The sequence below is a fragment of the Pteropus medius genome, unplaced genomic scaffold (genome assembly GCF_902729225.1).
Source record: "Pteropus medius unplaced genomic scaffold, Ma_sr-lr_union100, whole genome shotgun sequence".
Lineage (NCBI taxonomy): Eukaryota > Metazoa > Chordata > Mammalia > Chiroptera > Pteropodidae > Pteropus > Pteropus medius.
The window spans coordinates 1,004,843-1,030,536 of record NW_024356248.1 but is presented as its reverse complement, the minus strand read 5'-3'; the positions used below and the strand labels follow the sequence as shown (position 1 = coordinate 1,030,536).

The following is a 25,694-nucleotide window of genomic DNA, read 5'->3' as shown; positions in this document are numbered from 1 at the left end:
AGAGTCTTGCCTCAATAGTGAAGAATAGCTCTAGATTAAATACTGCTCTGGTCCCCTTTAACAAACCTTAAAAGTAAGACCAGAAAGGATCCAACAGTTTCTAAATTTCTTAACTGCATCCCAGAACGAGTTCAATATTTTATAGGAATACAAAAATATCCAGCACCTAATAAGGTAAAATTCACACATCTGGCATCCAATCAAAAATTTGCTGGCATGCAGAGCAGAAAAATATGATCCAAATAAGAAGAAAATCAATTAAAATTAACCCAGAACTGACACAGATGTTAAAAACAGAAAACAACTTTAAAACAATATTCTGCGTATCTGTATTCCATATATTTAAACAGTTAAATAATGACATAAAAGACATAAAAAAGACCTAAACTGAACTTCTAGAGATGAAAATTACAATGTCTGAAATGAAAAATACACTGAATGGGATTAAACAGCAGATTATAAAGATTGGTGAATTTAAAGACCTACCAATAGAAACTGTCCTAAAGGAAACAGAAAGAGAAAAATGAGAATTTTAAAAAATGAACGGAGCATCAGTGAACTCTGTTCAAGCATCCTGATATACATGTAATAGGAATCCCTAAAGGGGATATGGGACAAAAAAATATTTGAAGAAATAATGGCCATAAAATGCCAGAATTTGACAAAAATTATAAACCTGCAGATTCAAAAGCTCAACAAAATCCAAACACAAGAAGCATGAATAGAACTACACTAAGATACATCATAATCAAATTGCTCCAAAAATATGATAAAGAACATCTTAAAAGCAACCAGACAAAAAAGGCACGTTAGGCACAGCAGATTCCTCGTCAGAACCAATGACAAGAAAAAGGCAGGGGAATGACATCTCTAAAGCACTGAAAGAAAAATCTATCAGCCTAGAATTCTATACTCAGCATAAATATTTTCAAAAATAAAGGCAAAATAAAGACTTTCAGACATATGAAAGCTAAAAGGATTCAGCACCAGCAGAGCAGCACTTTAAGAATATTCAAAGAAGTCCTTCATGCAGAAGGAAAAATGGACAAAAAGATAGAAATATGGACACAGAAGAATGAAGAGTAGTTAATGGTAACTACATGGGTAAATATATGGTGTTTTCTTATTACTTAAATATCTTTAAAAGATAACTGTTTTAACTGACCATTTAAACAAAAATAAAAACAATGTTATTAAAGTAAAATATGCAACAATAGCACAAAACTTGGAAGGGGAAATGGAATGTCAATTATGCCTCAATTAAACTGTTATAAAACTAAAGGTTAGATAAAAGGTTAGATAAAATATGGAAACTTTTTTCCATAAAAAAGTTTCTAATGTTATATTTCAATGTTACAATTCTTTATTCTCCTAGATTCTTTCTTTTAAAAAAATGTGTGATAACCTCCCCATTTTGATACATTTTTTGTATGTGTATCTATGCATAAAAAAAATTAGAGGATTTTCCAATATACCTTTCTACTAAAACCGCACTGAAAAAAAAGAAATAAAATGATTAATAAGGCAATTTATAAGGAAATAGAATAGAAGATGTGAAAACAGCAATCAAGAGTTGTATATCAACTTTCCAGCTTCCAAAATATTAAATGACAGCATTTAGGAAAACCTGGAACTAAACAACCTGCAGGGGTGTCTGAAACCTCAAGTCCCGCAAAAATGAGAGGCACCAATAGCTGCGAAGGCATGCCTTAGGAAGGAATGGGTTAAAGTTTAAGAAACAGCAATACCCCAAATTCCCTCTTCTACTTTGGGAGACACATGACTTCCCCCCACCTCCCGCCCGCATTCCTTAAAAAGAAATCTGGAGAGAGGCTCTACGACTACAGCTTACTATTTTTTATTAGAAACCTAATATTACTATTTGACCTTTTAAACTATACTCACACATTACCTTTAAATCATGCACTTCTATCGTTTTCGATAAAAATTATTTTCTAATTGGACTATAGGAGTACACAATAAAGTTCTCATTTTGTTGTTTTTAATTTGTAAGCCTTTTTTTCCTTACCTTCTTCCCACCTGGCTTCTCCACGGTGAAAACTTCATTCCAGATCTGAATCCCAGTGGTTTCTGGATCAGAGCCCCCTCTCCATGAAAATCCTGTTAACGGTTCTTCTGGATCACCCAACCAATTTGAATGGCCACCTTCCTTCTACAGTAAAAATAAGACAATTCCATTAAATCTTAAATTTTGAGTCATTTTACACATCAAGAATCATCCATGAGCTTATTTTGCTCTTTCGGACATAAATTCTAATTTTCTAATTTGCAATGAAATAATTCTACCTTACCTGGAAATATAAGTATCGGAGCATGAAGTCCAGAAAGAAGGACTTGCCCTTTCGGAAGGCACCAGCCACTGACACCACCACCACATCGAGGTCTCGAATGTGATCCTGCAAGAGGATGCTGGCCAAGGCTTTCTCTTCTAGCTCAAAGGAATGTTGGTCTTTCTGAACCACAACAACCTGCACTGGACCAGGCTTTCTACTCTCCATGGCATCCCCTATGTTGTAGCAGAGAAAAAAATAGTTTCACATATTTTTTAAGTATGTATTTTTAAACATGGGAAGAGCAAATATTACGGTACAAAAGCACTAACCACAAAAGAAAAAAATGACAAATTAGACTTTATTAAAATTAAGAATTTTTCTTCATTAAAAGATACCATTAAGAGAGTAAAAATGCAAGCCACGAGATAGGAGAAAATATCACAATACCTATGTCTAAAGGACTCGCATCCAGAATCAGTATAGAAATCCGTAAGTAAAAGACATATTCCAATTCTTAAAACATAATGGGCAAAAGACTGTGAACAGGCACTTCATTAAAAATTTTTTTAAAAAGAGGAAATCCAAATGGTGAATAATCAAATAAAAAGGTGATTCCATACCATCACTTATCAAAGAAATGTAAATTAAAACCACAATGAAATCCACAACCTGCCCAACATAATGGCTGAAATTTAAATGCTGGACAGTATCAACTGTGGGAGAAGATGTGGTACAACTGAAACTCTCACACATTCTGATGGGAATATAACCATCAGAAACTCTCACGCATTCTGATGGGAATATAACCACTTTGGAAAAGCGTTTGGCAGTATCTACTAAAAACAAACATACCTATAAGCAGCAATTCTACTCCTAGGTATATACCTAAGAGAAATAAATGTTTATGTCCACCGAAAGACACATATACGACTGTTCGCATTCGCTTCATTCAAAATAGTCTCGAACTGTAAATAACCCAAATGTCCATCAACAGTTAGAAAGGGTGTCTGCCACTGCTATGCCTTTTGCATATATTATTTCATTTAATCCTTAGAACAACTCTATGAGATAACTAATACTACCCCTGGTTGGCTGGTTGCTTCCCCAATATGTTTTCCCCTCTTGCTACAGCAATAGATTTTCATCTGGGCATATAACTGCCCCAAAGAGAACACATTTCCAACCCAACCTCACAGCTATGGTGTCACCATGTAACTATATTCTGACTGGAAATGATACAGCAATTTCCAGGCCATGCATTTATTTTCCCCTTTCTGCTGGCTGCAGAAGTGGGAGCAAGTCAAGCACGTGAGGGCAACACCCTAGGAATACTGCAGCAGGAAGCTGGATAGGGCCCAGGACTTTGAGTAGCAGAACTGCCATGCTGGCTCACTCTTACATGAAAAAAAAAAAAAAAAATAGATGTCTTCCTTATTTAAATTAAATCACTTATTTGGAGGTTCTGTCAGATACAGGCGAACCTAGAAACCAACACGACAGTCCCCTAGGTCTTCACAATTAAGTTCGTGATACTGTCTCTTTCAATTTCATCTAGTTCACTATTAAAATTTACTGAGCAATGTGAACGTACTGACACATAGCAGACATACGACAACTGTGAAAAGAATGACTATGTATGGCAATGTAGTTGAAGGCTTCAATCCGAAGGATGCAGGCAGTACTGTTAGAGCAACAGGAATGGAAGATAGAGTTACACGGGCTACAGACAAGACGGAATAATCCAATGACAAAAATGTCTGCAGCTGTGCACAATGAATTGCACTTCAAGAGATGCTGAAGCACTGAAGACAGATAAGAAAAAAGTGATAAAGCCTTCACTCGGCTCTTCCTCTCTCTCTGCCCACAGCACAGTGAAAAGGAAGAGAACCAGCCATGTGTAGTTGGAGGAGCTGGGGTGATCCTGCACTTCTCTTCACAAGTGAATTGGGCACACCAGATTAAAAGAAATATTGTTCCTTTGGTTTGGGTCTACTCGAGGGAAAAATTATTTTGAACTGTACAGATCACCAAAATTCAATTTCAACAAGTAGAACTGCTCACTTTTCACCTTTATCTCTCACTTTCAACTAATCTTCCAGGTAAAAACTTTTTCTATTCGCCCCTTTCCAGATATCATGTAAATGTCCTTTGCTGTTTTATCCTCACCTCTCAGACTCTCCAATCCCACAGACCCCTTAATCCAAAGTTTAGGGCCCTTTCCACGTGTTGATCATCCAAGTCACCATCCCCAACTGGTGTTTTAATGTCGGCTTATCTCCTTAGGGCTTAACTCCTTCATTACAGTACATAAACATATCATGACAGCAACTACATAAAAGGCTATCTAAAAACATTCATGGATTGACAGCTCAAAGCTGAAATCTCCATCCTTCTCCCCACTGCCTTAGTTCCTCTAATTCCTATTCTCCTCATCGTCCCAGGCAAATTTATTCTCATTGGTCTTTCTACTGGGAAAAAGTTAGAATTCAGGTCCTGTCCTGTCCTGTCCTGATTCCTGAATTTCAAGTGTACAACTTATTCAACCATTTGTTCTCATCGCCTGAAATGCTTCTTCCCCCTTGACTCCAAACAAACATCTGCTCATCCTTCAACACTCACCTTCACCTTCCCTTTGTCCTGATCCTCCCACCCCATCCTCTCAGAGCCTATCACTTCACATGGTATACTAGAAAGAAAACAGGCTCTGGAATCAAGCCAGGGCAGCGCTTGAATCCTTACTTTCCTCTCGAATGTAAGCTCCGCGAGGGCACGAATTTTTGTCTCTTGTTCAGTGCTATATCCCCCAAGATCCCAGAATAGTGCCCACACTTAGTAGACATCTAATAAACATTTGTGGAATAAACTCCACCATTTAGTCACAATGTGACTATAGATAAATTTCTAACCACTTGAAACTCTATTTATAAATCTAATACCTATCTCAAAGCACAGTGTCTGACACATATTAGGAACTCAAAGTGGACCCTCTTTCCTATTTCTATTAAACCCTGTACATACTATTATTCTACTCATTACAATATTATCACATTGTAATTATGACTTACCACCCGGACTGGGAGCTCTTGGGGAGAAACTGTCACATTCTGCCCCGGTACCTAACATAGGAATAATAGTTTCCTGATATTGTGAACATTAAATCCAAAGTACATCACAAGAAAAATCAGTTCCTTCCCTTCCTCCTCTCAGTCTTTCTTTTATTGTCAAACTCCTTGAAGGTATGTCTTCATCCGCTTATCTACCCATTCCTCTCTTACCACCTTGCAATCGGACTTTCCACCCAATTTCTCTGTCAAAACTATTCTATTTATGACCTTTTGCCAAAACCGATGGCCCTATCTTGATTCTCATTCAATTCACTCTCTCGTGACAAAACACAACTGCCACCCACTTATAACTTCTTAAAAACCTATGGACTCAGTGACAGGGCACATTCCAAGTTCTCTTCCAACCTCTTTATCATCTCTTTTCATTAGTTTCTCTTCTTTTCAGCCTCCTGTGAGATACACCAATGCTCTGCTTCAGTCTTTTCGCAGTTCTCATTCACTCCCTCAATGAGCTCTTCATTCTTATAATTTCACTACACCCTCTACTTTGGTGATATAACTTCATTATTTTGTAATCTGCATTCATGTCCAAATGTACACCTGCCTAAGGGGCAGATTAACCTGGATATTCTACCGCCACCTCACTCTCAAGAGTAATATGTAGACATATGTGGGCAAAGAATCAGGAGACAAGATCCTACTCCAGTTCTACCACCAGCAACCTGCGTGATTCTGGGCATGTCTAGTCTACAGTCTCAAGAGTAAAATGCGTCGATTTAATCCCCAGCAACCCTCCCGGTATTAACATTTTGTAAGTTTATATTTGGTATCACCGAAATGAATCCTCAGTTATTCCACCTTTCTCAAACCTCCACCTTTCAGACTCCACATCATCTCTGACTCTATCTTCCTACACGCAATATATCGCCAAATCCTATTATTTCTTCCTTCCATAACTTAAGCTCCTGTTTTGGCAAAGGTTGTTATTCTAGTAAAGCAATGTGTATAGGAGAAAGGCCTTTCCCAATAACCAGGGGCCCAGTTTTGCACTGACTGTAACTGCATGAATAAATTACTTAACTTCTCTATGTCTCTGTTTCCTCTACAAAATCAAGCAGTTATGTGAAGCTCCTTTCTAGCTCTAAAACTCAACAACTGAACTACTGAACATTTCCTGGATATCTAAATTGGCCAAACTTGCTAGATGAGTTATTCACCCCTTGGCTTAAGGTGTATAGGCCTGGCTAAAAAACAAATTAAAATTTATGATGATAAAAACATTAAAGCAACTTGCTCAGTAAGGAACCACACAAAAGACTCTGGGGTTTTCTCTTGGAGGGGAGGGGCCCCTAACTGCAGTGAAATCACTCCCACTTCTCTGGAATCTCAAACTCTGGAGATCTAACCTCCAGGGATGGTACTAGAAACCTTTACGCGGCAACCTAATATGCCTTCTCTCTTTAGTGAAGCAATTGTTTTCCAAGGTCTAGACATGTACTCTGAGACAACTGTAGTAATGCTCAGTTATCTGAACAGCTAATGCTCATTTATATGAAGAGTTAATGCTACATCACATATTACGTTCACTTACATGAATAGATGTGTCATTTTTGGACACATAGAGATATGGCCTGACCATAGTCACAGGTCATCCATACATATGTAAGGAAACTTAAAACCTATGATTTTTTTTTTTAAAAAGTGAGTGGTAATAATTCTTTATCATACTGCCAGTTCTGATATTGCTGTAAATAGCTCATGGTAATACTGTATGAGCCATCGTTTCAACAATGTGGAAATGTTGAAAATATTTGGATAATTAAAAAGTTCTCCAATAGTTCACGTGCAAGCTACAACTTTTTTCCTAACTTTTTTTTTTTTTAGGTGAGGCAACCCTTGGTCGACCTCACAGATTGCAACGATCTTGTCAATTTACAATCCCTTATTTTTTTATGTTTTACACCTACAGCACCTGGTCTTCCTGGGTGGTCTCCCATCTAAGTACTAACCAGGCCAGACCCTGCTTAGCTTCCGAGATCAGAAGGGATCGGGCTTGTTCAGGGTAGCATGGCCGTAGACCTAATTACTTTTAAAGTACTGATTTATCCTTTACTTTTGGTAGACTATGCCTTAACCCAGATAACCGATAGATTTAAATATGCCTGTTCAAATAATCTCTACAAAAATTGCATTTAATAGATTAGCTCTGTACAAAAAAGACAAAGAAAGACAACCCAGCCAGAATGAAGTTGAAAAACTAACAGGTGAAATTATAACAGGGAAGAATTTGTAGAGATCTGTACATCGACTCCTAGAATTATCTAACTTTGAATTTTTAAAGGACTTTAAAAAAAAGAGCTGCACAGGTTAAATTAAAGTAGACATGACTACTAAATCATAATTGGCCTTTTCAGTCCTATAGAAAACATAAATTTTAAGAAATAAGTTCCATCAGAAAAGCATTATGGAAAAAAAGTTTAAATGCCCCTCAAATATTTGAGACCACCTGAACTGTGACAAATTCAATGAAACTAGTTAATTAAAAGCAATTACAATTGCCTTTTCAGAAAAATTCATACCAAATTTAACTGAACAGTTTGACACCACAGACCAAGGTCTCTCAACCTCTGCACTACTGATATTTTGGGCCAGATGACTCCTTGTTGTGGGAAACTATTCTATTCATTGTAGGATATTTAGCAGCACCTCTGGCCTCTACCCGCTCAATAACAGTAAGAAGCACTCCTCCCTGGTTAAGAGACCCAAAAAACATCTTTGGATTTTGCTAAATGTCCCATGGGGCAAAATTACTCTGGGTAAGAACTGCTGGGGTGCAGCCAGCCTCAGTGCTCATCCCTAATGCCCAAAGAGTTCTGAAAAGCAAATTAACTACAGTTACAGAAGCGTATCAGAGTAGAGTGCATGACTCAGGGTAAAGTTATGACCTGAGCTTTCCACTCTCCTTTTGAAATACCACAGTCTCCTAAAGGGAAAGAACAACACACCCTAAAACAGAAGCATGTTATTTTCATGCCTTGTTCTTGCTGGCAGTCCTAAAGTTCCTCCTAATTCACAGACAAGGCCAGAGAAAACACATCATCATGTGTGAGGCTAAGTACACTAAGCCCTCAGCCAACTCTAGAACTGTTGGGTGTGGTTCATTTTTGGTGATGTGAGGAAGTACTTTCATATACTCTATTTTGTCTTACGGTAGAACTATGATGGTAGATAACACAAATTTTTAAGTCTGTTTTCAATGAAAAAAAACTACTTAAACCCACCTAAATAGAATACTGGGGAAAATTTACATCTTAATTAATTAAAGGGTTTAAGAGGAAGTTTTTCCAATTGATCTGTTGTAGAAAATCACTGCACTGCAACACAGAATGCTGAACAAAACCACATTTTGTCAATTAAGGATTTTGTAGTGCTTCAGATTTATAAAGATCAATTATGACTAAACAGAATTGAAGATTCAGAAGTCCAGAGACCTGGCTGAATTTTAAAATGATGCCAGGCTATATACACTTATGGGGCGGGGGGAATCTTTTTAATAGATGAGTTCAATAGTCAATATCTGACTTCCCTAAAAATGAGAATCAATCTGATTACCTGAAGGTTTTAATTATCTGTGTCCTAGTTGAATGAGGCTTTCTTAATTGGCAATATTTATTTGCCTTAGATTCCTTATCACTTCGAGGCAAAAGAATCAATCTACTCCTTTACTTATTTGCCTACTATACTAGTAAAGCCTGTTTCCTGATCTCTAATACACTTTAGTTGTGAAATATTTCTAACATGTTTTAACAATCAAAACACTTGCCAATAAAAAGCATTTTTTTAGAAATTTGCACAGAAGAGCATCAACTTCTAAAACAAATATCGATACTATGAACTATACTTCCTATTAGTAAAAAAATCAATTCAAATTTAAGCAACCACAGATAAGGAAATTTGATTATATATTAGTCTGCAAATTAGACTTAGGTTTTTAAAACTGTTGCCTGGCCCCCCCCAATGAATTAAATCAGAATCTAAGAGTGGGTCCCAAGCACTGGCAGGTTTTAAAAAACCCCAGGTTATTCTAACCTGCAGCAGTGCTGAGAACCGCAGCTCTACAGCAACTAAAAGATTTGTTTTTCTTTTTCCCCTTTATATTTTTTAGAGACTATGTTTCTAAAATCTCAATCATAACTTGAGGAAATGTTTTAAAATTCAAACTAATTTCGAAATGTAGTTGTTATTTGAACAATTTCTCAATATGAAACACAAGGCCTTTAACAGGTAAGCCTAGGTATTATAGGTAAATTCAAAACCAGTTCTTAAACAAGTTCACACACATAGGGTTCCTTAAGGAATCTTAAAAAAATATGTGACCAAACTGTTAATAATGACTACCACTGGGGAATTGGGAAGGTAGCCAAGACTCGATATTTTTTGCTTCTTACAAATCTCTATTATTTTATTTTACATAATTAGTGTAACTAGATCTTTTATTTTGATTTAGAAACCATAAAAATGAAAAATACATGTGCTGTACCATAGAAAATCAATATTTAAAAAGCCAATTCTAAAGAAGTCCTATTTAGTAGAAACTAAGAAAATTATGCTAGTTAGTACACATCATCACATTTATCCTCTAGTTATTTTTCTTAATTTCATGTTTACTCCAAAGAGACAGTAAACCATAGCTAATAAAACAATGTGCTGGCTGTACTAGTGTAACGTTTCGTTATGTAGAGATCTTTTCATCCAAGCGTTTCCTTTGTAGGTGTTAAAAGCAGCGACAGGGATTTCTAAACTACCCGTATGGCTAGTTTCTGTGATTGAAAAAAAAAAAAAAAGCACTCATTTCAATTTCAGTACACTGCAATGCTGAATACCTGCCAAGGATTAAAACTACTACGTAGGTTCGCTTCTCCAAAAAGTCAAAATGTGAAATCACGTTTTGGTCCGCTCTTTTTTCTCCTTTCCACAAAACGTTCCACCCAACTTTGTATTCAAATTTGAGAGCTGGTATTTATTTACTAAAAGATTCTTCAAACAATATTTTCTTTTGCCTTTAGATTTCTTAAGTGAAACTTCTGGCAAATTCATCAGCACACACATTAAAGAAGAATGAAGCCAAGTAAATGACAGATGCAGTTGTATCCATGAATTTAAGTGACTTTGGTTTTTATTTAATACTTTCACTATTTTTATATCTTCAAGAAGCAAAAGATCAACGTACTGTATTAAACGTACTAAAGGAACTTCCTAAAAACTAGTTTAGGCCACATTCTTTTATCTCTCTTTTATGAAGTTTAAGTGTGGGTTGAAAACCAACTTTCCTAATACTTCTAGCGGTGTGTGTCTCAAGGTCGTTAGGATAAAAATACAGCTTCCAACTCTTAAGACGCTTCGCAGCTCTCCAAGCTCTTCTTAAAAAGCTGAACAATACAACATCTGCCCTACTGCTCCCTCGGCTCGTTAACAAGGCCAGAGCCACACAGCCCAAGGTTCCCGGCTCGTAAGCGTGCGAAGCGCCGGGCCAGGGAGCGGGAAGCAGTCTCGGGGCGCGGGTCTCTGCCCAGGGCGGGGCCCGCAGTGCCGAAGCCTCTGTCCGGAGGTGCGCTGGCACCAGACCCACAGCAACAGCCGAGAGGAGCATTAGCGGCCTCCCCGGGGCGCGGGGTCCGACCCCGGAAGACGACCGCTTCCTATTGGGGGGCCGAGGAAGGCACTGCCCGCGACCGACCCACCCACCGGGCGGAGTGAGCAGCCCCCGATCCCGAATTCGCGGTCCGAGCCCCAAGACAAGGAGGCACGGCGGGCGGGCGATCTCTTACGAGCTATAGCAGGGAGGGCGGCGGGGGTGGCCATGGAGCGGGCACGGGGGAAATCAGGCGCCTCACCTGCTCCTCCCGAGGCAGCCGCTACCGCTCGCTGAGGGGACAACATGGAGCCTCCGCCTTCAGCAGAAGCAGCAGGGGCACAAGGAGGGGCGGGATGGGGCGGGAACGAACCAAGCCCTGGAGGCGGGAAACGGGCGGAGCCTGGGCTCTAGATAAAACTGAGGAGGAGGGACGCCCGGAGCCGCGAGGCAACGAGCCCAAGGCGTGTGGGTGAGGCCGGACGGGAGGCTTGAGCGCTGGGCGGGCTGGAGCGGGAAAGCGCACGCGGCCGAACCCACCGCCACCCGATGCGTGTACGCGTGCGCAGGAACGCCAAGCGCGCCGCCGACTACCTGGGGCTGCGCACGCGGCGACGGTGTTTTGGGAATTGTAGTCCTACGCTCTCTGGGTCCCCCACCAACGGGCCTCGTTCTGCGCAATCATCTTGGGCAGGGATGAGGTGAGAGGGACGAGGCTTCTCTCGGCTCTTCGACCATTGAACTACAACTCCCAGCAGGCCGTGCGGGGAGGGGAGGGCCGGCCCGGGGCCGAGCCCGCCAGGGAGCCCCGCCCCGCTCCTGGCTTTGGGACCAGCGCCAGGACTGAGCCCCTGGGATGACCGGCTTCTAGTCCCTATCAGCCGCGTTTGTGACGGTTTCGGTGTTGAACGCTTGCAGGGGCCATAGATGGGCGGCACTCTGCCCTAAGGACCGATGGAAGACCTCAGTCTTGGGTAACGTGAGCAGCACTGGCTTTTTAACGATTTTGACTTAACAAGGAGAGGAGGTCTTGACTTCATTACCATCATCGTTAGCTTCACACCATGTTCCCGTCGCTGGCCAAGCCTGATGATGCACCATTACCGCTCTAAAAGCTAAACCGCGTTGTAGATCAGTACGAAACAAAGTTCTCCGAAAATGTTTTTATTCACACTTAACATGTGATTGAGAAAATGTCAGTTGCCACAATTGACTAGTATTGTTATTTTGTATTTGTTGGGGTAGGGGCGGTTCTCTCGAGGGAAAGTAGCTTAGGAGCTTATGGGAGGCTAAAGCATTTATCGCACCACCACCACCTCTTGGCGTCACCATTGATAAATTATTCACTTTTTAAATTCTGCCTCTGCCTGAACTATTATAACCCATAGAACCCCCTTACAGCTACCTCTAGGCCCCGCCAAGGCCTTAAGCTCTTTTTAACAGATAGTGATTAGGTCAGAGGTGAAAAAGTAAAGGTAATTCTACCTAATATTAACTCAAGAGGTCTTGTTTTGATTTCCTCTGCTCCTTCTGAAAAAACTCTTAAGATTATTTGAATATCCTCCAAGCTTTAGATTTAAGAATCTAGATTAGATCTAGACCAACTGGGGCCAGCAAGAAACTAGACGAACATCGGGGCAAGTGTTTCACATTGGGCATGCAGAAGGCAGGGCATTATGTGGCAGGCTCAGAAAGACAGAGGGGCTAAAGGCCAATGACTTGTCACAATTACATCACAGATTAAAAATTTTAAGTTGCACATACATCCCAGAATTCTTTATTCCCCTTCCCTGTCTCCATAAGACTTCTTACCATCTGACTTATGTTTTCCTTTTTGTTTCTCTCTTCCCACTAGAATGTAAGTTCCAAACAGACAGGAATATTTGTCTGTTTTTGTTCACTTCTTTATCTCCAGCTATATCAAATATTTATTGAATGGATGAATGAAAGTGTATGTTAGACCTAACACTGCTCACTCACTTTCTTATTCCTTTAATTATTAAGTGCCTACTGTTGCTTTTGAACAAAATACCTCGTTCTATTTTAAGGGCTACCAACAGAGATCCATTGAAATCCATCCTGTCAGGAAATGACCAGCAAATACTGACATCTGTCTCAATATAACATTATCAAGGTCAATGTTAGCACATCAGCCTTGCCCATACCTTGTAGAAGTTCTGGACATTTGGAACAACACAGAACAAGTTGTAGGTAGATTTTAGGATTAGTCACAATTCAAAAAGCAACCCCTGCAAACAAGAAACATGTTTTGTTGTTATTGCTATTTCTCAGCCATCCCAGGTGATCAAAACAGTGGACATTCAAAATGCTAAATGTTGATAATAATGATTACAGCCTGCCTTCAGGCATCTCACTCTGAATTGAATCATGGGGTATGACCAGAGGCTGAGCTTCTCTTGTGGTTTTTTAGAAGTAGGTGACATGTAGACATGTTTGAACGGGTAAGGCCACTGGCTTTGGGGTCATACCTAGCTTTGAATTCTCGCTCAGATGCTCAAGGTAGCTGTGCAACCTTGGGTGAGTTACTTAACCTCTTTGATGTCAAATGATTTGAATACTCAGAGTTGTAGGTTAAATGAGATGTAAGCGTTTGGCAATTATGAGTGAAACACAGGGCTCAAAAGTTGGTAATCATATTCATTCTGGAAAAGCAAAACAAACTCATAAATACTCAAGATACTCAAGTATTTTTATGAAGCACAAAAATCGCAAAATTATTTTCTGCAGTGACATCCGCCGTGACTCAGGTTCCAAAGCTTTCAAAAAGAGGGCATTTGTTATGTGCCAGGAACAGGACTAGGCAGTAATGCTGAAACAACGCATAGGACACATTCTGGTCCTCCAGAGACTCACAGTCTTGTGGGTAAATAGCCAAGTAAAGAACCAGTCACTGTGACTATGCTGGGACACAGTTCAGCCTTCTCTCCTACCACCTATTTGCAGCATCCATGTTTAAGCAACAGTCTGGCCACTTGGAAGGGACAGACTGGACTACTGGCATCCCTGGGTGTCATTTAAATATTTGTAACTTACTTTGTTCATGTATTAAATGAAGTAATGATTTGGCGTCCTAATTTATAAAAAGAAGATAGGCAACCCCTACTCACTGGGTGTTATAAAACTAAGATTCAGGCCCTCAACACGGTAACACATAGTAACAGTAAAAGCTCAAGACCTGTTTCATTCTTGTTATTTCAGCCAACAGCACAGCTGTCTAACGCTTCAGAAGGACATTAGGAAAGATCACTAGAATTTATTGTTAAGGAAAGGCAGCTAGGTACCTAACTGTATAGCATGCTATCATTTGTATTAAAAAGGGTAAATGAGGATATAGATTCACTATATTCACCTTTGTATTTGCCACAAAAAGCTCCTAACAGTAGTTGCCTATGTAAATGTAGAGGGGGAGACTGGTAGGCAGAAAGGGGTTAGTGATAGAAGAAAACTTTGATATGTTGTATATACTTTTGAAAAAACATGTATATATGAACATATATATGATGTGAATATATTCAAAAAATGTTTAATTAAATCACATAATTTTTTTTTTTCCTAAAAGTGAAGAAAAAGATGGGGTAATAAGATGGCTTAGAAGCTAAGGTGGGAAATTAGCTGTGTGTAAATGCTAGTGCTCAAAGGATGGGGCCGAGGAAGAACAGGCCCCGCTCAGGGCCTCAGCAGTAAAAATTGCTCCGTAGAACTGAAAATTGGCTATGCTCCAGTAAAAATCCCATGGGGGCCCTACTCTGCCTGAAAACTTTCATTGAGTCCCCATTAGCCTTAAGATGAAGCCCAATTCTTTAGTTCTATGTTACTGCTTCTCCACACTCTGACTCCAACACATCTCCCCTATTTCATCTCTTTCTTATCCCAATTCATCTCTAGCCAACCTGGGGTAACCACACCCAACATACACAGTCACACTTTCGAAACTGCAGCCACCACAGATGACCTAGGTGTTAACACTGAGGCAGTGTGGGGGGAATGGGCAGGAGGGGATCAAATCTAGACCACTTCTGCTCAAGGAGCCAGCAATGACATGTATCATGGGCTGGGCTGGGAGGAAGGGGTGCTGTTTTGTGATTGGTCTGCCTAGAATAAGGTCTTACTGTATAACTTGCACAGAAGCAGCCCCTGCGTTTGCTTCACACCATTCTCCCCTGCTCTCAATGGCCTCCTTACCACTCCCAACCCTTATCTGCCTTGGGGCTTCTTCATAAAACCTCCCCAAGCCACTATAACTCCACAGTGATTCGCTCCCCTCTTAAATTCATAGAATTCACTTGTCATCTAATTATAGCATTATAATTTTGTGTTATTTGGGGTTGTTTTTGGTTGCTATTTAATTTGTATTTTCAATTTTATTTGAGTATGGTCTAAGCTCCAACTAGCTTGTAAGCTCATTGAGGACAGGATAAACATATTTTTTGGATTCCTCCAGATTTCCCAGGATAGTGTCAAACACACAGCAGGTGATTAGTAAATATTTGTGAAACAAATCATACATATAAATAACATCCCAAGCACGTGTCAGTCTCAGGGAGGTTTACTAACACAGCAAGAGAGAACAGGAAGGAAAAACAGCTTTAGGGACTGGACCCAGCACAAAAGTCTCTTATGTAAAAAATCTGAAGGATCTGAAGAGACCAAGACCACATTAGTGTCTTGACTTTTAACTTCTTTCCTTCTAGAGATCATGGAAATGGGATGCCTTTCCAGCAAGGGGCGCCAGATTCTAGCATTTTCTGTCAAGGTTAGGGACTAGCATCATTCATTTCCTTATCCAGCACCTACTAACAGATTTTTTTAAATTTATGCACTCATCAGAATGGGTAAATAAATGGCTTGGCTATCCAATTGGCTTGTATCTCCCTTTGTCATCTAAAGGACATATTGCTGCATTGTCAACTGATATAAGTGCCAGAGTAAGGTATCTGCTACAGTTATTATGGGAAATATTCTTCCGTGTCCTTTTTCAGAGTGTTGCAATAGCCAGTTTGTGTGTGTGTGTGTGTGTGTGTGTGTGTGTGTGTGTGTGTGTTTCCCACTGTCTGGGCTTTACCTGACCTTAAAAACTGTCAAGGGCAGATGTAGTGCACTGTTCTAGAAGATTTCCACTGGTCAGATCGCTTTTCCTTTCTGTGGCTGCCTGGCTGAGTACCTCACCCTTCATGAGGCAGCATCTTTACAGGATCTGCTGATTCTGCCAATTGCCCTTCAGGTCATCGATTGCTGCTTTAGCAACAATAAGGCCCACAGCCTTGATTTTTATTATTTCCAGTCTGTTTCTCTGTTTAAAATTATTATGCATATTACAAATATTTTGACCAAATGTAGGGGGAAGGCTTTAAATTTTGTGAACCAACCGAGGAGAAGGCAAAAAACGAACAAGATCTTGTATAAGCTAGATATCTGGTTTCAAATACATTTCCTGCTAAGGACCCCATTTAGGCTATGAATAAAAATCATGTGTATTTTGTGCCATATTCTCCAGTTTTAGTACTTCATTTTACCATCCCACCAAACACAGCCAGGACGTTATCTCCCCGCTCTTAAATTTTCTCAGGATTTTTTCCTTCAAAATATGCCTTCTCTACCTGATAGCCTATTCGCAGGAAAGGACGACCTCAGGACCCCAGGCGGACCCCTCTTTGGGAACAGTAATGAGATAAGAAAGCATGCGAAGTAGGTCGTGCGGCTGCATTGCAATGTGATTGGAATGAGTAATAGTTTCTCATTCTGTAGAGCATATTTCTCCACCTACCCAACGGGAGACTGTGCCATCTCTGCCTCATGGTTATGAGATATTGCGACACATCCAGAAAAATTCGTAAAGCTGAGTGGGCCTACTTCACACAGTGGTTTTCATTTTTCATTTGGAGTCACAGGTGGGAACACATCAGACGAAAGACAAAGGCTCTGGAATTGATGGGAAAGATATTCCCCCACCTAATGAAAGCAAAAAGAAATGTCTCTCGTTAAAACACGTAATTTGCCGACCCTAAGACATTCACATAAAGAAGAAACACTAACCCTCCTGCCCCCCTCCCACTTGGGCCGCAGTGATGGACGGAGCTTATTGCTTGGTCACGCCCCTTGCGTCATGTCCCCCCACCCCGAGGGGCGCGGCTCGAAGCCAGTTTTGCCCCTCCTTCCCCGCAGGATCGCGGACGGACAGTTCCTGCGCCTGCGTCCTGCGTCGCTGGGCGCCTCGACGCTGCCGCCGCCCGCCCCCGCCGCCCGCCGCCCGCCGGGGGGCCCTTTGTGCGCCTGCGCGCTCGCGCTCCCGCCCTCTTGCTGCGCTCGGTTGAGTCAGTCTGTCGGAGTCTGTCCGCGGAGCAGGAGGAGCGAAGGGGCTTCGGAGAGTCAGCTGCCGGATTATTTTCTCTCCCCTCCCTCTCTCCCGCCCCACATCTCTCTTCACCCCTCTCCCGCCCTTGGTCGCGCAGCCATGGCGGAGCCGTCGGCGGCCACTCAGTCCCCGTCAGTCTCCTCGTCGTCCTCCGGGGCCGAGCCGTCCGCGCCTGGCGGCGGCGGCGGGAGCCCAGGAGCCTGCCCCGCCCTGGGGGCGAAGAGCTGCGGCTCCTCCTGTGCGGGTGAGGCGCGCCGGGGGACCCCGCCCTCGGGAGGGGACGGAGGGGGCCAGGAGGAAGGCGGATCGCCCTTCCCGCCGGAGGCGGCCGCCCCGGGGGACGGGCGTCTAGAAATGGGCTAAAGGGGAGGGGAGCGTAGGGTCGTGCGGGCGGTGAGGAAATAACGGGGTGTAAGGAAAATAGGTTGGGGGCGGGGAGGTATTCTAGAGAGTGGGCGTTAACGCCAAGACCCGACAGGTGGGGGGAAACACCAGATCCGGGGAGCCGTCCACCGAACCGGGGTGACTGAGCGGAGGATTAGAGAGATTGAGAGGATTGGGCAGGATGGTGGTAGGAGGAACGATTAGTTAGGAGTTTGAGGGCATGGTGGTGAAAGGGTTGCATTGGAGGTTTGCGGACAGGTGTTGACATAATCAGCCTAACAAAAAAAAATTCTTTTTTTGTTGCCCATGGAGGGGACGAGGAAGTTAACTAAACATTACAGCCATTTTTTATACCGATTTCATCTGCTTTTGCTATTTTTGTGGCCAGACTCCCTAAATGCCCGATTTTTCTGGGGCTCCGAGGTAGGAGGCGTAATGAGAATAGCTAAGGGAAATTTGGGGAGGGAGCTGCTGATGGTCCAAGATGGATCCATGGCTGCATGTGCAACACAGCCTTCTCATCCCTGGCGCGGCGTGGGGGTGGAGACATGCAATCAGTCGCTTATATTCTAGAAGATAATAGAGTCAGGCCCAGCCATCAACGTATTTTGATTTCGTGCCTTCTGCGGGCTGTTATTGATTGCAGTATAACAAAAGGGGGTGTTTACCGCAGAAAAGGGGGAGGGGGAGAAGTTCAGACAAAGCAGGGGCTGGTGGAACCCCCTTCCATCTCTCTGAAAGACGAGGAGGGAATCTGCAGGCCGCTTTTAGTTTCCATTGTATACGCGTCTGCCTGCTGGTGGGAGCTGGCTGGCAAGCTCCCTTCAGGCAGAGATCTGCAGTGCAGATGCCTTCTCCAGGGGAAAAAAAAAAAGCACCATGAGCAGGTGGTGGTTCTTAAAGGAACTCAATCTTCGAAGGGAGGAGGGGGGAACCTTTTTGTGAAAGCAAAGGCCATAAGCTCGGGAGACTGCAGGTGATTTTGCTGTCTGTTTAGTTACCGTAAAGGATTTTGAGATTTTAAATGCTTCGTTGTGTCTTTTGCCAGAATCTTGGCGTGATCGTTATAAAGAACATAAAATTTCGGATCTTAACTTCGTAATATATTCTCTACGAGTTTTTCGAACATTGGATTTCCCACGGAAGAGCTTTGGTACCCTGCTGGGTTTTCCGGTGTGGTTATGGCCATTTCGTAGAACCAGTAGCAGAGGAAGGTTCTGCAGGGTCAGGATTAGCTGTTCAGATAAAGGAATGAGGCAGCAAATTTAGAACCCTTGTTGCCTTTAAACCACCAGCGTTTCTCCTCCAAATTTTTGTGTTCTGGGCAAAGGTCCAGGTGAACAGCAGCTTCTATAACTTAGTAAGTTGATGGTTTGGCTTTAATCGCTTGTCATTGTTTACTGTTCAGTCGTTGGCCCTTTTTTGCATATCTTTATTTTTCTTGATTTAAAATTTTGAGTGACCTGAAAAATAAACTACATAGATTCTCCATCTTAAACTCTTATCCATTGAAAATATGTATTGTCTAAAAATCATTAATACAATTTTCTTTGGCCCAGCGTAATATTCTTATTTGTCGGGTCACCACGTGAAGAATTCAGCTTAAGAGACTGTCAGGTATAGTCATCATTTCACTGCAGAAGCTGTTCCTCAGAATGTTTTCTCCATCTCTTAGAGGAAATGTCTCAGGCTTCTGCACCACAAAAATAAGCTGGACTTTGTTCTTCCCAACTCATTTAAAATGGATACTAAAAAAAGCTACCTCGATGGTTTAAAAATCTACACTGTTGATGTCAACCTTCAGCTTCATGTTCTTTCACCAAGCCTCTTGGTTTTGGAGACTTTCAAAAAGTCAGAGAAAAGTGAGCCCTTGGTGTCCTTTAGGAAGCAATTTTATCTTACCTGACCTGTCCAGTAATGAATTTTAGAAACATTAGTTCTACTTAAAGGTAGAGAGTGCGGGATGGCACTCTCTGGTCCAGTGCCTTGGGTGCTGCTGCAGCTGGCAGTGTCGTATGCTGGGAGAAGGAGGTCGGGTAAGGATTGGCTTCCCAGATTTCTGCCTTTGAAGGAAACTGAAGATTTCAAGGCAGAAATTTGAGTTGAGGTAAAAGAGTCTTAAATATTTAGTGTTCTTTTCAGGATGAGAATTGCCTTATTAGACCTCAAGTATAGATAGATACATGTCTATTGTCTGAACTTTGAAAGAGCTTTAATAGTTTTTTGTTTCTAGCCTTCAAAATTCTGTAACTTGCTAGAGACTGTTCTTTATTACTGCTATGAAAATCATGGTGTCAAAATAAAGCTGCATTTCTTGAATCCGTTCATGGAAATTATCTCAAAAGCAAAAACAGCTTGGGCGATTAAAAAGTTTTTGCTTTAAATACTTTTTTCCTCACTCTTGAAACTTAATTGTTCTGTGTACTTTTTATGGCATCATTTTGTTCTAACAATTCAATCAAATATGAGTATATAATTTGTATTCTCAGTCTTAAGGAATCTGACCACCACTTCAAAACTGACATTATCTGTATTATTCATGTCAAATTATCAGTGACAGTGTACTATGTGATAAACACACAGATTTGAGCCCCAAGGACACCTTGATTTTTTAGTCCTAACTCTTATTAATTGTATGACCTAGTGCAAACCCTGAGACTCAGTAGTGTGACCTAGATAAATTTGCCTTGGACCCTTAAATCCTAACTTTTATTGAGTAACAATACCTAATATTTGATACATCTGTCTGCAGCTTACAAATTTTTGCACATAGATTCAGAAAAACAATTGAATTAGAAGTGAGAAAACAATCTTCCTCATGATAAAGGAAATTCTTGTAACTTTTTCTTTCTAAAACTGAGTCAGTTTGAGCTTTTGACACCCCATATTGTCTTAAAGCTGCCACCTCTTTCGCTCAGCTGGTCTGTTAAAAGAGGTGGTTTTGGGGGCAGGCAGAGTCAAGATGTTTCAGAGATGACTTGGCATGGCATCAACATACTTAAATATTACCTGCGGCATTCTGACCATAATATGTATAGTTATGATAAATTATGAAACTCCTATCATGGAAGCAAGGGTACAGGAGACAGCAGGAAGGGTTGTGTCAGTCAGTATTGTTTACAGAGGCGTATTGACTAGGATGGTTTTTATTCCTCAGGAATAAAAGGTTTCTTGTAATGCCTTTTTCTTTTAGAGTCAAATTTACAAGTAATTTAACCACTCTGATCAAACACACCAGTCTATATCTATTTAACATGCATACCTTAACCCAAAATTAAAATCTCTAAGGGACTGTTTTATAAGTTGCTGCTAAGAGCATCAGTGTTTTTATTTTTATTATTTTAGAGATGGTCTGAAAACAAAATTAAACTAATAAAATTGCTTTTATTGTGTTTTGTATTGAGGAAATTATATATTTGGCCTGATGTAAGAGTCACCTGCCTAATCTTGTGTGTGTTTTAAGCACTTGTAAATGAAGTTTGGTAGTGAAGGAATTGGTGACATGTCTTTGAAGGGAAAGGGGAAAGTTAAAGTTTCCAGGTTTGTTTGAGCCAAGAGGTTGTTGGTTTTGTAGAAGGCACTTCTCTTTAGACCAGCTAGAATCCTAGACTTTACCATTTTTGTAATTCTGCTCAGAATTACAAAGGCTACAAATAAATGGTTAACTATGCCTATTTGTTGTGTGTACTTAGCTTATAGTTTATGTTCGACTTTGTTGATGATAAATTTATATTTGCCTCCTAAATTATACAGACTGTAAAAAATATAGTAAAACCTTTTAAATAAAGATTACCAAGTTGATACTATATTCATATAATTCATTCATTCAAAGGTTTCCCAGGAAACTGACTTACTTTTTATTCTGTTCGTTTATAATAGCTATTAATTTTAGAATTATTTTGGATCATTGGGTATGTTATAGATATTTTAGAAAAAGTGCATATGCTAAATAGGTTTAGCCATAATCAGTATTGCTTGAAATTGCATCATTGAAGTCTTTCATTACATATCTGTGACTTACGTAAGACACATTACTCTGTGACATTGCAGTTTCAGAGAGAATCCCTTTAAATATTGTATATAATTTGCATTTGTATTTTACATTATCTGAGAGGAGATTGTCAGCAGGTAGCCCACACTTGTGGTCTTTTTAAATTTCAGACATGTATTTTTATCTGTTTTCTCCATGTAAATATCCATTGATTTTTTTTTTCCTCCCTGTAAAGCACATCATCATAACCTAATGAGGAGGGGTGGGGGAAGTGTGGTGACATGCACTTTTTGACATGTTTCTCATTGGCAGCTCGCCCTTGAGGATATATCGAAGGGTAAACTAACACAGAGCTCCTTTTGTCCTGTTACCTGAAAGCATTTCAACAGTGAGCATTGTCTTCATTTTACATAGGAGGTAGAAATATTTAATTTTTATATCTTACATTTGTGTGTTGGTTTGAGCTGTGCCCCTGTATTAACTTAATTCAACAAATGTTTGATCATACACTAAAGGTCTTTGTTTGGTGCTATGGGAGATAAGAAGTCAAATAAAACACATACCATCCCTCTAAAAGTTCTATTCAGTAGTAGAAAGACTTTTGTTTTGTTTATCTGTGAGGTAGTCAGGTAGTGCTATAACCCTCATTTTGCAAATAAGAAATTGGCTCAGTGAGATTAAGTGCTATGTCCAGAGATTTGTGGCTGCGAAATTGAGGAAAGGATCAAACCAAGGAATTGAGGGCCAAATTCAATTCCCTCTCAAATATACTGCCTCTCTTTAAAATTTGAAACAACATGTGATAAAAATGGTTCAGTTATCAATTTAAAAGCCTTAATTTCTGTTCCCGTGATTTCTAAGCCAGGTGCCTTTTTCTTCCGCGTGTTCTACAGAAACGTCCCTTGTCAAGTTCACTGGTTATATTCCACATTGTTAAATCCAGTGGTCGCTTCTCAGCCCTCATTTTAAACACGCTTTCAACAGCTTTTGGTGAAGTTGATCACTCCCTCCTCCTCGAAACACCGGTTTCATTTGTCTCCCATGACAACACACTTTCTTAACCAGCTGCTCCTCCTGCCTCCTCTGTTCTTTTTCTTTTTAATTGAGACATAATTCATATAACATAAAAGGCATCATTTAAAAGTGGTTTTTAATATATATACAAGGTTGTGCAGCTATCACCAGTAATTTCGGAAAATTCCATCAGCCCCAAAAGAAGCCCCGTTAGTCGCTTTCCGTTCCTCCCTCTCCCCGTCCCTTGGCAAATGCTAATCTTCTCAACATCTGAAATTTAGAGTACCCCAGGACTCACTTCTCAGAACTTTCCTGTTTTCATTGGTCTCATTTATGACATCCATCTTGTGGTTTGAAACACCATCTATAAATTGCTGACTTCCAAATCTTCATGCTCCATGTCTGATAGGCATCTCAAACTTACTAAACTCCTGATCTTCCCTTTTAAATCTATTCCATTCACAGTCTTCCATCTCAGTAAATGGCCGTTCCATTCTCTTCATCTTTTTTTTTTTTTTTTGGGCCCACATTAAAAAGCTCAGAGTCATCCTTGGCTCCTTTCTTTCCTTTGTACAACCATCAGCAAATCCTGGCAATTCTACCTTCAGAATATATCCAGTTTCTGACCAACTTTTACAACCTCCAATGCTGCCACCCAGGTCCAGGCTTCTGTCATAGCTCTCCTGGATTATTGTAGTTGCCTCCTAACATCTCCAGACTTTCTCACTTGCCTCTCTTCAGTCTATTCTCTGCATGGCAGCATGTGTAAATCTGTGAAAAATGTAAATCAGGTCATGTCACTCATGGGCACATACTCTAGTGGCTTCTCATCACACTCAGTAAATACTGAGGTTCTTAAGGGCTTATGAAGCCGTCTAATGTCTGCCCCAACCTCCCCCTTCCTCACGAGCTTCAGCCACACTGACCTCCCTGCTGTTCACACCACGAACACTCCTCTACTTCAGGGTCTTATTTGTTGTTCACTCTGCCTAGAACGCTCTTCCCATGTATATCCTCACAGCTCTTCACGCCCTCACCTTCTTTAGGTCTTTACCTAGCCACCTTATTTAAATTGCACAAGGGAAAAAACACCTTATATGTCTCCCTGCCTTTTCTTACCAGTCTTCATAATCTATCTTATCATATTTGAATTACTTATTTTTATTGTCTGTCTTCCACACTAGAATATCAGTTCTATCAGAGTGGAGATTTTTGCTGTTGTATTCACTGTTCTATCCCTAATGGCCTGAACAGAACCTGGCACAAAGCAGGCCCTCAAGATATTTTTGAGTAAAAGAGCAGAGACCTTATTTTCGTTTGGCAATTAAAACTTGTCCTTGGCTCATAATAGGTGTTCAATAAATCTTTATGAAATAAACGAACGGATGAAGAAACTCTGTTCCCAGAAAAACATGCAAAGTATTGCATAAACTTTCATAGGGTTCATGAACTACTATGAAATCCGTTCATAAACCTCCGATTAAGAACGTTTGGTTTTCGAAAATCATAAGCTTTGCAAAAACGTATCCCCATAGAAATCGATATATCCATTTAGGTGCTGAGAAGAGAGTTTTCATGTAAGCCCATAAAACTATGTAATAAATACATCTTGTGTCTAAGGTTGGCTTCTTTCACTACTGTCTTTACTTATGGACTCTAGGTATTTTCCACTAATGGCTTTACCCCAGAAAAGTGTCCTTTCATAAACACTTCAATGGCACATTTTGGTGTATTGGAAAGAGACTCACTTCCAATTAAGAGACTCAGTGGTTGGCTAGTCTGATGTGTCAGGACTTTTAAATATGTTAAAATAAGTTTAATTTCCATTTCACTCTCCCTAAAATATGAGATTTTGGTTTAATCCATTTTGAACATTATTTGGAGAAGGGAAAGACATTCCTAAAAGTGAATGTGGTGCTCTTTTACAAGTTGGGTCATTAAAATATTTGCAACCAATTTCTTATTTACACAGTCCATTTTGTTTCTGTTAGACTTTCCCATTTTGTCTCTTTTGCAACAAAAGAGTTGTGCTTGTTCTTTCTCTTAGACTGCATATACCTTTACTCCATGAATGTACGAAGAAAGCTCCCCAACTCGTAACAGTAGAGTGAGCATCTTCATAACGTGCTCCATCTCGACTTCTGCGGGAGGGAGCCACTTACTACTGCATTAGTAAGACTAACACCCAGTCACTACTCAGACCCTGTTTTCGAAATAACATTTAAAAATTCTCTTACAGTTCTGTTTTCACCAAACATTTATGAAGCCTCTATTACGTTCAGGCCTCCATATTCCATGTCTTCTACTCTGTGATTGCCATCATATTCTGCACCTTATGAAAGATATGAGGACGTGTCTGATGGTCCTTAACTCTGAGGTGCTTCCAGTCAGGTTGGAATTTATTTCCGACAGCCAATAAATTGAATTACTTTAACTAGATATTAGATCTTCTCTAGATTTATTGGTTCCAGAAGACCAAAATATTAATACTAATTGGTATATTTTTATACTAGTTTGTATGTGTTAGCTCTAAATAAGTAAATAAAAATCAGTTTGCCGGTTTATGTAGCATGGAAAGTTTTTAGTGACTTGCTTCCAACTAGTACTGTATGGAAGAGTGGGGGCAGTGCCACCATGGAGAAACCTGGCAGACTATCAGCCAGAGGAATCAGGGTGCACATTAGTAATACGTCACACTGATAGCAATACCTGTGACATGATACAAAAGGATGGCCTTTCACCTAGGTAGTGTTTCTCCCTCAGAACCCAGAACCGTGAGGAAAGCATCAGACAAACCCAGATTGAGGGACAGTCTGTAAAATATCTGACCAGTGTTTCTTTAAAGCTGTCAAGATCATCAAAAACATATAAGATGGGAAATTGTCATAGTCCAGAGGAGGCTAAGGCGACGAGACAACAAAATGTGATATGGAATCCTGGA

General features: G+C 40.5%; 2 protein-coding genes and 1 pseudogene across 6 annotated transcripts in view; 1 reads left to right on the top strand and 2 right to left on the bottom strand.

Annotated features, from left to right (window-relative positions):
* The window catches only part of ATL3 (atlastin GTPase 3), a 31,826-nt gene extending 20,278 nt beyond the window's left edge, over positions 1–11,548 (bottom strand). Inside the window, exons 1-3 of the mRNA XM_039860340.1 lie at positions 11,254–11,548; positions 2,313–2,527; positions 2,030–2,173 (exon numbers count right to left, since the gene is read on the bottom strand). Coding sequence (XP_039716274.1) covers positions 2,030–2,173; positions 2,313–2,527; positions 11,254–11,299 — 405 coding nt within the window. The 5' untranslated portion in view covers positions 11,300–11,548. The remainder of the gene's footprint in view (positions 1–2,029; positions 2,174–2,312; positions 2,528–11,253) is intronic.
* LOC120600901 (uncharacterized) lies at positions 7,320–7,438 on the bottom strand (annotated as a pseudogene).
* Positions 11,549–17,311: 5,763 nt separating the features above from the next.
* RTN3 (reticulon 3) overlaps positions 17,312–25,694 on the top strand; it is a 46,759-nt gene continuing 38,376 nt past the window's right edge. For 3 of the 5 annotated variants that reach the window (XM_039860334.1, XM_039860333.1, XM_039860332.1), the window contains exon 1: positions 23,750–23,760. Coding sequence is in view for 2 of the 5 variants with exons in the window: in XM_039860335.1 (XP_039716269.1) it covers positions 17,464–17,608 (145 nt within the window). In the remaining 3 variants the exon portion in view is untranslated. Of the gene's footprint in view, positions 17,609–23,749; positions 23,761–25,694 lie in introns of those variants that run through there. The other 2 variants (XM_039860335.1, XM_039860336.1) reach the window with 2 other exon arrangements.